The sequence below is a fragment of the Chiloscyllium punctatum genome, chromosome 10, assembly GCF_047496795.1.
Source record: "Chiloscyllium punctatum isolate Juve2018m chromosome 10, sChiPun1.3, whole genome shotgun sequence".
NCBI lineage: Eukaryota > Metazoa > Chordata > Chondrichthyes > Orectolobiformes > Hemiscylliidae > Chiloscyllium > Chiloscyllium punctatum.
Window position 1 is genome coordinate 115881958 of NC_092748.1, and position 13823 is coordinate 115895780.

The 13823-nt window shown below is 42.7% G+C and overlaps 1 protein-coding gene across 4 annotated transcripts in view; it reads left to right on the forward strand.

The window, feature by feature from the left end:
• LOC140482474 (obscurin-like) overlaps positions 1-13823 on the forward strand; it is a 322475-nt gene that overhangs the window by 125890 nt on the left and 182762 nt on the right. For all 4 annotated transcript variants that reach the window (XM_072580002.1, XM_072580005.1, XM_072580003.1 and 1 more), the window contains one exon: positions 9150-9419. In XM_072580002.1, the coding sequence (XP_072436103.1) occupies positions 9150-9419 (270 nt within the window). The remainder of the gene's footprint in view (positions 1-9149; positions 9420-13823) is intronic.

Here is a 13823-nt window from a genome sequence, read left to right on the forward strand (position 1 = left end):
GCCACTTTAGACTCTTGTGGTATCATCCCTACCTGAGACCTAGACCCAGGTTCTAATCCCAATTGAAGTGTGTCATGCCACATTTACACAGGTTGATTGAAATTGTTATTTCACTGGTAATGGGTCAGAGCCTTGCGTGTTTTGTTTATAAGAATGAGAAACATTTAGAAGATAGGACAGTACAGCACAGGAACTGGCCCTTTGGCCCATGATGTTGTGCCGAACGTGGTGCCAAATTAAACAAACCCCTTTGTCTGGCCATGGTCCTTATCCCCCGATTCTTTGCTTATCCATGTGCTTATCTGAAAGCATTGAAACACCCTATCGTATCTGGCCCACAACTATCCCTGGTAGCGTGCTCCAAGCATCTACCACTCTGTGTAAAAAAAACTTGTCCTTCACATTTCCTTTCAAATTGCCCCCTCTTATCTTAAATGCATGCTTGAATGTGAACCCTGTGGAGATCGGAGAGGTGCTAAGTGAACATTTCTCATCGGTTTTCACTCAGGAAAAGGAGAGTATTGTGCAGGAGAAGAATGAGATACGCGATATTAGACTAGAAAGGATCGAAGTTAGTTACAAAGAGGTGCTATCAGTTCTATAAGGAGTGAAAGTAGACAAGTACCCTGGGCCGGATGGGATTTATCCGAGGATTCTCTGGGAAGCTAGGCAGGAGATAGCAGAGCCTTTGGCTTTGATATTGGAGTCGTCATTGTCTACAGGTTTAGTACCAGAGGACTGGAGGATTGCAAATGTGCTCTTGTTCAAGAAGGACAGTAGAGATGACCCAGGTAATTATAGATCAGTGAGCCTTGATTCTGTTGTAGGAAAGGTTTTGGAAAGGATTATAAGAGATAAGATTTATAATCATCTAGCAAGCAACAATTTGATTTCAGATAGTCAACATGGTTTCGTCAAGGGTAGGTCGTGTCTCACAAATCTCATTGAGTTTTTGAGAAGGTGACCAAGCATGTAGAGGGTAGGGCAGTTGACGTGGTATACATGGACTTCAGTAAAGCCTTTGATAAGGTCCCACATAGTAGGCTGTTGGAGAAAACGTGGAGGCGTAGGATTGAGGGTGATTTAGCAGTTTGGATTAGAAACTGGCTTTCTGTAAGAAGGCAGCGAGTGGTGGTTGATGGAAACTATTCAGCCTGGAGTCCAGTTACTAGTGGTGTGCTGCAAGAATATGTTTTGGGACCACTGCTGTTTGTCATTTTTATAAATGACTTAGATGCAGGCATCGGTGGATGGATTAGTAAATTTGCAGATGACACTAAAGTCGGTGGAGTAGCAGACAGTGTGGAAGAATGTTGCAGGGTACAGGGGGACTTGGATAAACTGCATAATTGGGCTGAGAGGTGGCAAATGGAGTTCAATGCAGCTAAATGTGAGGTGATGGATTTGGGCAGAATAACAAGAAGGCAGAATGGAAAGACAGAAGGCATAGGGTCAATGGAAAGATTCTTGGTAGTGTGGATGTGCAGAGGGATCTTGGAGTCCATGTACATAAATCCTTGAAAGTTGCCACCCAGGTTGATAGTGCTGTTAAGAAGGCATACGGTGTGTGTTACGTCTCATCGATAGAGGGATTGCGTTCCGGAGCCGCAATATCATGCTGCAATTATACAAAACACTAGTGCGGCTGCACTTGGAATATTGTGTACAGTTCTGGTTGCCCCATTACAGGAAGGATGTGGAAGCATTGGAAAAGGTGCAGAGGAGATTTACCAGCATCTTGCCTGGTCTGGAGGGAAGTTATTATGAGGAAAGGCTGAGAACTTGGGTGTGTTCTCATTGGAAAGAAGAAGGCTAAGAGGGGATTTGATAGAGACATATAAGATGATCAGAGGATTAGATAGGGTAGACAGTGAAAGCCTTTTTCCTAGGAAGATGCCGTCAGCTTGTACAAGGGGGCATAATTACAAATTGAGGGATAATAGATTTAAGACAGATGTCAGAGGGAGGTTCTTTACTCAAGAGTGGTAAGGGCGTGGAATGCCCTGCCTGCCAATGTAATTAACTTAAATTAGGGAGATTTAATCAATCTTTGGATAAGCACATGGATGATGATAGGATACTGCAGAGAGACGAGCTGAGAATAGTTCACAGGTCGGCGCAACATTGAGGGCCGAAGGGCCTTTTCTGTGCTGTATTGTTCCATGTTCTATGCCCTCAAGTATGAGAAATTTTAAGTCTTGGAAAATGATTCTGACTGTCAAATCTATTTATGCCTCTTATAATTTTATGCACGACTGTCAGGTATGCCCTTAGCCTGCACTCCTCCAGAAAAAACAACCTTAATTTGTCAGCCTGTCCTGAAAGTCATACCCTCTAATTCAGGCAACATCCACTTCTCGATTTTCTAGGCATCAAAGGGTATGGGCTGAAAGCAGGAACATGCCATTGAGGTTGAGGATCAGCTGTAATTGTATGGAATGACAGAGCAGCCTTGAAGCACTGAATGTCTTACATCAACTCTTAGATTTCACACTTCCCTCAATTGTGAAGAGTCAAACAATCTCTCAATCCTACTCTTGAATGTACCTCAATGAGTGTAGATCCACATTCCTGTGGTGTGAAGAATTCCAAAGATGTGTTATGTTCTGCGGGAAGAAATGTCTCCGGATCACTGTCTAAAATAGCTGGTTCTTAATCCTGTGATTAGCCCATTGTGGATATATTTTTCACAATATCAGTGGCCCTAAAGGAAGAAGAGCAGAAACAAAACGTTGTGTGTCAGAACAGGAGCATTCCTGTCCATCTGAACACATCAATATCTCGCCTTGCCCAAAGAGACAGGATCACTATTTCTGTAACACGAACCAAGGAAAGCACTGTGGACAGGGATTCTTCATGTTTCATTCTTTCTGTTTTTCCCGTCTCGGTCCAAGTCTCCAACACAATCTCGCTGTTTATGTTTTTTTTATAGATATTTTTATTAGAAATTTAACATTTTTACAAGTTTACAAAAATAAACAAAACTCTTAAATACAAACATTGATATACAATTAAATCAAATATACAATAGCCAAAATTTAACAAAAGAAAAAAAACGAAAAAGAAAAAAAAACTCAACTTTCTACTAGTCTAACCTACAACTAACCAGAGTGTATATTTAAGTCTCTTATATGCTCGGAATGTGTTAACATCAAATGTAATAAAACCCGTATTCGTGCGGGATTCCTCTCTTAAGGGGCCCCGGACCAGCCAGGTTTGTAATCTCAGTTAAATAAAAGCCCTTGTTAGGATAGCCGAAATATCTGTATTTATGTAATTCAAGAAGGGCTGCCATATTTTATAAAATAATTCGGTCTTTCGGTGCACCATATTTGTAAGGAAGTCAAGGGGAATACATTCCATAATTAATCTGTGCCAATTTGAAAGTGCAGGGGGGCCCTCAGCCACCCAGTTCACCAAAATATTTTTCCTTGCACAGAAAGAGAGAATAGAAAATAGTCTCTTCCCGTACATGTCCAGGGAGGGAAAGTTTGAAAAGCCCAAAAGGAGAGATACAGGGTCCACTTTAATTTCCGTTCCTAAAATTTCTGTCAGGGTACTTGCTACTTTAGTCCAATATCTACGGATCTTATGACAGGTCTATAGGCAATGTACAAGAGTGCCCACCTCTATTTTGCATTTGGGACACATTGGAGATGCTCCTGCCTTAAACTTTGCCAATCGAACCGGTGCTATAAGGGCCCTATGAAGTATCTTCAGCTAGATAGTCTGGGTTCTGTTACAGATAGTAATTCTTCTAGCGTTTTCCCAAATATTATTCCACGTTTCTGTAGATTTCTAGTCCCAAATCCTGATCCCATGTTTTAAGCAGATTGTCCATATCTCCCGATATTTCATCATGTAGTAAATGATAAATAGTACTGAAGGAAGATACCCCCACTGGTCGTAGGACACTACATTCTCTATCTGATTCATAAAGACTATCTAATAATGTAGTCTTCTTCTGTATATAATCTCGAATTTGGAAGTATCGAAAGAGGTCTCCATTAGGTAATCCGAATTTCTGATGCAGCTGTTCAAAAGATATCAGGACCCCATCTTTAAATAGGTCCCCTAGACATGAGATACCCCTGGATCTCCAGAGTTTAAAAGTGGCATCTGTAAACCCCGGTTGGAATCCCCATGCTCCCACTATCGGTGCATAGGGGGATGTTTTATGTGAATTACCCTCATTTTGCCGCATTATATTCCAAGCCTTAATTGTGCTTAGTATTATAGGGTTCTTACAGTGATCTGTAATGATTTTCCTCTTGTCTGAAAATAAGAGGTTAATAAGTGGGTATTTTACTTGAGAGGCCTCGATGTCCAACCAGATTGATTGTGGATCAGACAAGACCCAATCAGCTATGTAACTTAATAGGGAACTCAACTGATATTTCCTAAAATGTGGGAAGTCCAGTCCTCCCCTTGTCTGTGGAAGCTGTAGCTTCTTCAGCTTAATGAGGGGCCGTCTATGATTCCAGATAAAGGAACCCAGCCAGCCATATAATTTACATAGAGCCATCCTCGGCAGCATCACCGGAAGCATTCTCATAGGATATAGGAGACGGGGCAGGACATTCATTTTAATTAGTGCTATTCTACCCATCCAGGAAATTGGAAGGTCTCCCCATCACTGGAGGTCCTGCCTTATCCTTTCCAGTAAATGCACAAAATTAGCCTTATACAACTGACCAAATACTGGAGTAATAAAAATGCCTAAATATAAGAAGCCCTCCAGGGACCAACGAAAGGGAAAAAGGGATCCGTCCACTAAGTGGGCCACCCATTGGCATAGCCTCCGATTTTGAAAAATTAATTTTATAGCCTGAGAATGCTCTAAATGTATTAATAACTTGGATTAGGCGAGGTATGGACATCAGAGGATTACTGAGGAATAAAAGAACATCATCTGCATAAAGGATAATTTTATGTTTACCGGTACCAGTCCTCGGGGCCGTTATATTAGGATCAGCTCGTATAGCTTCTGCTAGTGGTTCAATTATTAGCGTAAATAACAATGGCGAGAGAGGACATCCCTGACGGCAGCCCCTACCCACACTGAAGTTATCCGAACCTAATCCATTGGTAACCACAACTGCTTTGGGATCACTATACAATGTTGAGACCCATTTGGTAAACGCCAAACCTTTCCAATGTGTAAAACAAATATGACCATTCAACCCTATCAAATGCCTTTTCCGCATGTAATGAAACTATTACTCCTGGTATCTTTCCCTGATGACAGGCTTGAATCATATTCAAAACTCTTCTAATATTATTGGATGATCTACGGCCCTTAATAAACCCCGTCTGATCCTCCTTTATAATATGTGGCAGTACCCTTTCTAGTCTCAGTGCTAACGTTTTAGAAAGGATTTTAAAATCTACATTTAGCAAGGATATTGGTCTTTATGACGTACAATCTTCTGGATCCTTTCCTTTTTTAAGGATAAGAGAGATATTTGCCTCTTTCAGCGAAGGCGGGAGACAGCCCTGACTATATGCATAGTTATACATGTCCATAAGTGGACCAGCCAATATTTCTGTAAATTCTTTATAGAATTCAGCTTGAAAACCATCTGGGCCTGGTGCCTTACCGCTCTGAAGTTGCCTAATTGCATCAAGTATTTCTTAGACTGTTAGAGGAGCATTTAGCACCGATACTTGTTCTGGAGTTAGGCCCGGAAATGTCAAATTTTTAAAAAATGACTGCATCCTCCTAGTCCTATCTTCACAATCCTGTGATTTATATAACTCAGAATAAAATTCTCTAAAGATCGCATTAATCTTTTTATGATCATGAGTCAAAATACCCGTATTTTCCTTGATAGACGTAATAGTCTGAGGGGCCTTTTTTTTTCTTTGCAAGAAATGCTAAGTATCTACCCGGTTTGTCGCCATATTCATATAACCTTTGTTTTGCAAATAATATTTCCCTCTTAGCCGTTTGAGTAAGCATAGTGTTTAGAGCTGTCCTAAGAGCCGTAATCCTTTGCAATTTAATAATAGAAGGTCTATCAGTGTATGCTGTTTCAGCTGCTTTTAAACGAGCTTCAAGCAGACGCTGTTGTTCTCCCTTCAATTTTTTCTGGGTCGCTGAGTAGGAGATGATCAAACCTTGCGTGTAAGCTTTGATGGTCTCCCACATCATTGATGGGTTGCTAGCCGTACCTGAATTAATTTCTAAAAAAGTTTTAAATTCTTGAGAGAAGTACTTTACAAATTTACTATCTTTCATTAAGAAGGTGTCCATACGCCAATGCCGAGGGGATGTCCCATTGTTCCTCGCCTTAGTTTCCATATATACAACAGCGTGGTCGGAAATTGCTATACTACCTATTTTACAGGATGATATGGAATTTTAAAAAATCGAGGGGGCAAAAAACATATCAATTCTGGTATGGCATTTATGTGGATTGGAATAAAAAGAAAACTCTCTGCCCTGTGGATGAAGACATCTCCATACATCTACTAATCCTAATTCTTTGTTCAGATCCACCAATTGTCTAGATCTGGGAGATACTCCTACAGTACTCTTGGGAATCCTATCTATTTCCGGATCCATAATACAATTAAAGTCTTCCCCTATAATTGAATGAAGGGCACCAAAACCCATCAATTTTGAAAAGGCTTCTGTTATAAATTTAAAGGGGGGGGCCGGGGGCAGTACAAATTTAAAATCCCATATTCTTCTCCATTTATGAGGGCTTTGATCAAAATATATCGTCCAGATTCGTCTTTTATCTGATTTAGGATTTTGAAAGGGAAATTCTTCCGAACAAGAATAACAACTCCCCTGCTTTTTGAGCTAAAAGAAGAAAAAAAGGCCTGATCAAATCCACCCTGTCGTAATTTCAAGTATTCTTTATCCAACAGGTGTGTCTCCTGTAGGAGAGCTATATCAACTCTTTCTTTCTTAAGATTTGATAATATTTTCTTCCTTTTGACTGGTGAATTACGCCCCTTGACATTCCAGGTGCACCACTTAACCGACTGATCAACCATAATCATCTGGGCAAATCCGAGACCCCTCGGGAGGGGAAACCCTATCCAGAACATCCCGAGCATAGAGCATATAAAATTTACAAAAATAAAGGCTCTCTAATACACTCACAACAGTATAATAAAAAACTATTTCTAAATAAAAAAAATATAAAATGTACCTAAATGGAGATTTTCCGCCTTATTCCCAGGAGGTGTCACTTCCTCTCCAAAAGTCCATCATATCCTCTCCCAACCAATGCCCCACCCTTGACCCAGGCGCCCCTCAATAAAATGAGGAGAATTCAGATATAATACAAAGCTAGAGTTAACAGTGAGCACCCTACCCCCGCCCACACCAACACCTGGATATATTTGGTAATGTTAATACCATATATAAACATATAACTATAAAATTACAACCTTAACAAATAATAATTAAATATAATAATACAAAATAACAAGGGAGAAACAACCCTGCTCCTAAAGACAAGGTAAAATAGAATAAGGTAACCACCTCCGCCCACCAACATTAACCAAACCCCCTAGCTTATATACCCACATATATACGTAAAATAATAAAAGAAAACAACCCCAAGGGGTGGGGGGGAGAAAATCAAATCCCTCTTCCCATCCCCCATGATAATATTAAACAGTAAGGTAAGGAAAAAGAAAAAAAAGGGGCGGGATATAAACCAAAGTGGGGGGAAAGGCAAACCAACATCCATTATCTCTTACAGGTTATCTAAGAGAGTCCAAGAATTCCTTAGCCTTTTCTGGTGATCCAAAGTTATACACGGATCCTTCATGGTTAAAGCGTAGCGTCGCTGGGTAGCGTAAGGAGTACTGAATATTTAAGTCCCTTAAACGCTTCTTCGCATCGTCGAATGCCTTCCTCTTTCGGACCAGAGTTGGGGAGAAGTCCTGGAATAACATGATCTTGGATCCTTTATAGATCATAGCTTGGGGGTCTTTTCCAAGATTTCTAGAATCTTCCTAGGAGTATCTGCCTCTCCCTATAACTCTGCAGCCGGAACAGGACCGGGCGTGGGCGCTGGTTCGAGCCGGGCCCGCGTATTGCGACCCGGTAGGCCCATTCCACCCTTATCTAGCCTGATCCAGCTTCCAGATTTAAAAGCTGTGGCAGCCACTGCTCCAGGAATGCTGTAAGCTGGCCTTCCTCTTCCTGTTCGGCAAGGCCCAGCAAACAAATATTTTTTCGACGACCTCTATTATCGAGGTCGTCAATGTAATTCTCTAAAGTCCAGACTCGCTGTTCGAGAGTCCGGACCTGATCCACGGCCGATTGAGCTGTAGTTTCGGAGGTCGCGGCCTTTAGTTCTGCCCCTCCGACTTGGCGCTCAATTTCCTTAATGTCTCGGTCGTGCTTTTGCAGCGCGGCCGAGAGTGAGTCCCATCGATTTCGGGATTCCTCGATAAAAGCATCGATCTTCACATCCAGCTTGGAGATCATCTCTACAAGGGTTGTCACTGTAGGTAAGTCCCCTGGGGCAGCTGTGGACGCCTCAGCTGCAGATGGAGAGGGTGGGGGAGGGGGTCCTGCTTGCTGAGAGCTGTGGGCTCCCTTCCCTTTGGTCATTTTTACTAAATATTAGATTGTTTAAATTTAATATTAAACAACTAATTAAATAGCTATTTTAAATGATTTGGTGAGTGTGGTGGGGGTGGGTGACCCACTTTACCCAAGTCTTCGGAGGAGCACTATAGACTCAGACCTGCTGGGTCGCCGCCATCTTGGATCCCCCTGCTGTTTATGTTTTGATGAGGCAGTGCTGGTGACGGACTGGGGTGGACAAAGTTATAAATCACACAACACCAGGTTATAGTAAAACAGGTACTTCCAAATAAACCTGTTTTAGTATAACCAAGTGTTGTGTGTTTATGTTTCGCCCTTCCTTGTCTCTTCCTCACAACCTCTCTAATTTTCTTTCATTTCCCACATTCTTATTCTGTCACTTTTTCTCTTTTATTTTCTTCTCTATTTCACTCTCTCTATCTATATCTTCCTCCCTCCTATCCCCCAACTGCTGTCTCTACTTCTCTCACTCACATTCTCTTCTACCTCCCCCCCCCCACTCTCTCTCTCTCTCTCTCTCTCTCTCTCTCTCTCTCTCTCTCTCTCTCTCTCTCTCTCTCTCTCCCAGAGTCTCCGGTAAGAATCATAAGCAGCTCCTCTCCAGTATTGAGTGTGCTGACTGGGAATGAGGTTGTCCTGTCATGTGAGCTGTCACGGCCCAAGGTCGAAGTGAGATGGTACAAGGATGGGGTGGAGATGGAGCGGAATGAGAAGTGCACAATGGAGGTGGACGGAAGACGCAGGAGGCTGACCATCCAGCAGGTTACAGTGGGGGACCAAGGAACTTACGTGTGTGATGCAGTCGACGACTCAGCAAAGTTTGAAGTGGCCGTGTCCGGTGAGTGCTAAGTCAAGCCATGCTCAAACCAATGACATTATTCCCTCTTGGTCAGGATGGGGGCACTGCTGTCATTCAGATTTATAACAGGAGTTGCAGAGAACTCCCTTCAGGATCTCAGGAATGTGTTTTAACACAACCATATGTTGGAGAGCCAAAACTGCCTTGGAATTGAGAAAATCCACCATTGTCTGATGTTTGTAGTGAGTTGGGGAAACAGGCAGTTAGTCTTTAATTAGGATACCAGGGTAAGATCTCAAGGATAAGGAACAGGAGTAGGACATTTTGAACTCTTGAGCCAGCCCTGACTTTCAATTCGATCATGATTATGGCCAACCTTCCAGGCCACCTAGGGCTCTTGTGGTGCAAAAGTCGAATCCCTACCTCAGACATAGAATGTTCTAATCTGAATTGAATTATGTCATACCACATCTATGCAGCTTGATTAAAATTGCCATTTCAATGGTGGTGGGTCAGACAAACATGGCGCCAAATTAAACAAATCCCTTTTGTCTGGCCTGGTCGTGTTCCATATCCCTTCATTCTGTGTTTATTCATGTGCTTACCTGATAGCATTGAAACACCCCAACCGTATCTGGCCCATCACTATCCCTGGCAACGTGTTCTAAGCGTATACCACTCTGTATAAAAAACACTTGCAGAATATTGGGTACAATTCTGGTCTCCTTCCTATCGGAAAGATGTTGTGAAACCTGAAAGGGTTCAGAAAAGATTTGCAAGGATGTTGCCAGGGTTACAGGATTTGAGCTATATGGAGAGGTTGAATAGTCTGGAGCTGTTTTCCCTGGACCAACGGAGGCTGAGGCGTGACCTTATAGAGGGTTATAAACTCATGGATAGGATAAATAGACAAAGTCTTTTCCTTGGGAGATCCAGAACTAGAGGGCATAGGTTTAATGTGAGACAGGAAAGATATAAAAGATCTAAGGGGCAACATTTTCACGCAGAGAATGGTATGTGGATGGAAAGAGCTGCCAGAGGAAGCAGTAGAGGCTGGTACAATTACAACATTTAAAAGACAACTGGATGGGCATATGTATAGGAAGGGTTTGGAGGGATATGGGCCGGGCGCTGGCAGGTGGGACTAAATTGGGTTGGGATATCTGGTCGGCATGAACAAGTTGGACCGAAGGGTCCGTTTCCATGCTGTACATCTCTATCACTTGCCTCTCACATCTCCTTTCAACTTTCCCCTCCAATCTTAACTGTATGCCCTCAAGTATTAGATATTTCAAGTCTTGGGAAATGTTTCTGACTGTCAACCCTCTCCATGCCTCTCGTAATTTTATAAACTTCTATTAGGTCTCCCTGAGTGCTGCTCCAGAGAAAACAACTGTAGACTGTCCTGAAAGCTAATACCCTCTCATCCAGGCAGCATCCACTTCTTGATGTACTAGGCATCAAAGTTACAGGGACAAAGCAGGAATATGGCATTGATACAGAGGATCAGCCATAATTGAATTGAAAAGAAGCCTTGAAGTGTTGAATGACTTACTTCAGCTCTTAGGTTTTACATTCCCCTCAGCTGTGAAGAGTCAAGCGACCTCTCAATTCCACTCTTGAGTACACCTCAATGAGTGTGGATCCACATTCCTGTGGTGTGGAATATTCCAAAGGATGGTTATTTCCTGAGGGGAAGAAATTTCTCCTGTTTGTTGTCTGAAATGGTTGGCTCCTAACCCTGTGACTATCCCATTGTTGTGGATGTGTTTTTCACAATATCAGGGCCATAATGGAAGAAGAGCAGAAAAAAAACTTTGTCACAGCAAGAGCATTCTTGTACTTCTGAACCGCATATCAAAATGTCATATTGAGCAGAGTAACAGGTTCACTATTACTGTAACACAAACCAAAGACAGCTCTGTGGACAGGGATTCTTCACAATTTGCTCATTCTGCTTTTCTCCTGTCTGTCCAGTTTCCAGTGAAATCTCACTGTTTATAGAGTCAGAGAGACGTACAGCATGGAAACAGACCCTTCGGTCCAACCCGTTCATGCCGACCAGATACCCCAACCCAACCTCGTCCCACCTGCCAGCAATGGCCCATATCCCTCCAAACCTTTTCCATTCATATACCCATCCAATTGCCTTTTAAATGTTGCAATTGTACCAGCCTCCACCACTTCCTCTGGCAGCTCATTCCATACACATACCATCCTCTGTGTGAAAAAGTTGCCCCTTAGGTCTCTTTTATATCTTTCCCCTCTCACCTTAAACCTATGCCGTCGAGTTCTGTACTCCCCGACCCCAGGGAAAAGATTTTGCCTATTTATAGTATCCATGCCCCTCATAATTTTGTAAACCTCTATAAGGTCACCCCTCAGCCTCCGACACTCCAGGGAAAACAGTCCCAGCCTGTTCAGCCTCTCCCTATAGGTCAAATACTCCAACCCTGGCAACATCATTGTCAATCTTTTCTGAACCCTTTCAAATTTCACAACATCTTTCCGATAGGAAGGAGACCAGAATTGCATGCAATATTCCAACAGTGGCTGAACCAATGTCCCTGTACAGCTGCAACATGATCTCCCAACTCCTATACTCAATACTCTGACCAATAAAGGAAAGCATATCAAACGCCTTTTTCACTATCCTATCTACCTGCGACTCCACTTTCAAGGAGCTATGAACCTGCACTCCAAGGTCTCTTTGTTCTGCAACACTCCCTAGGACCTTACCATTAAGTGTATAAGTCCTGCTGAGATTTACTTTCCCAAAATGCAGCACCTCACGTTTATCTGAATTCAGCTCCATCTGCCACTTCTCAGCCCATTGGCCCATCTGGTCAAGATCCTGTTGTAATCTGAGGTAACCCTCTTCGATGTCTACTACACCTCCAATTTTGGTGTCTTCTGCAAACTTCCTAACTGTACCTCTTATGCTCACATCCCAATCATTTATATAAACGATGAGAAGTAGAGGACCCAGCACCGATCCTTGTGGCATTCCACTGGTCACAGGCCTCCAGTCTGAAAAATAACCCTCCACCACCACCCTCTGTCTTCTATTTTTGAGTCAGTTCTGTATCCAAATGGCTAGTTCTCCCTGTATTCCATGCGATCTAACCTTGCTAACCAGCCTCCCTTGGGGAACCTTGGTGAATGCCTTGCTGAAGTCCATATAGATCACATCTGCTCTGCCCTCATCAACCCACTTTGTTACTTCCTCAAAAAACTCAATCAAGTTTGTGAGACACGATTTCCCACGCACAAAGCAATGTTGACTACCCATAATTAGCCCTTGCCTTTCCAAATATATGTACATCATGTCCCTCAGGATTCCCTCCAACAAATTGCCCACCACCGACATCAGGCTCACTGGTCTATAGTTCCCTGGCTTGTCCTTACCACCCTTCTTAAACAGTGGCACCACGTTAGCCAACCTCCAGTCTTCCGGCACCTCACTTGTGACTATTGATGATACAAATATCTCAGCAAGAGGCCCAGCAATGACTTCTCTAGCTTCCCACAGAGTTTTAGGGTACTCCTGATCAGGTCCTGGGGATTTATCCACCTTTATGTGTTTCAAGACATCCAGCACTTCCTCCTCTGTCCTAATCTCGACATTTTGCAAGATGTCACCATCTATTTCCCTACAGTCTATATCTTCCATATCCTTTTCCACAGTAAATACTGATGCAAAATACTCATTTAGTATCTCCGCCATTTTCTGCGGCTCCACACAAAGGCCACTTTGCTGATTTTTGAGGGGCCCTATTCTGTCCTTAATTATCCTTTTGTCCTTAATGTATTTGTAAAAACTCTTTTTAGATTCTCCTTAATTCTATATGCCAAAGCTTTCAGGAAAGCAAATCTTAGCAGGATTTATATACTTCATGGTAAGGTCCCAGGGAGCGTTGCTGAACAAAGAGACCTTGAAGTGCAGGTTCATAGCTCCTTGAAAGTGGAGTTGCAGGTAGATAGGATAGTGAAGTAGGCATTTGGTATGCTTCCTTTATTGGTCAGAGTATTGAGTACAGGAGTTGGGAGATCATGTTGCGGCTGTAAAGGGACATTGGTTCGGCCACTGTTGGAATATTATGTGCAATTCTGGTCTCCTTCTTATCAGAAAGATGTTGTGAAACTAGAAAGGATTCAGAAAAGATTGACAAGGATGTTGCTAGGGTTGGGGGATTTGAGCTATAGGGAGAGGCTGAACAGGCTGGGGCTGTTTTCCCTGGAGCATTGGAGGCTGAGGGGTGACCTTATAGAGGTTTACAAAATTATGAGGGGCATGGATAGTATAAATAGGCAAAGTCTTTTCCCTGGGGTCAGGGAATCTAGAACTAGAGGGCATAGGTTTAGGGTGAGAGGGGAAAGATATAAAAGAGATCTACGGCGCAACAGTTTCACACAGAGGGTGGTACGTGTATGGAATGAGCT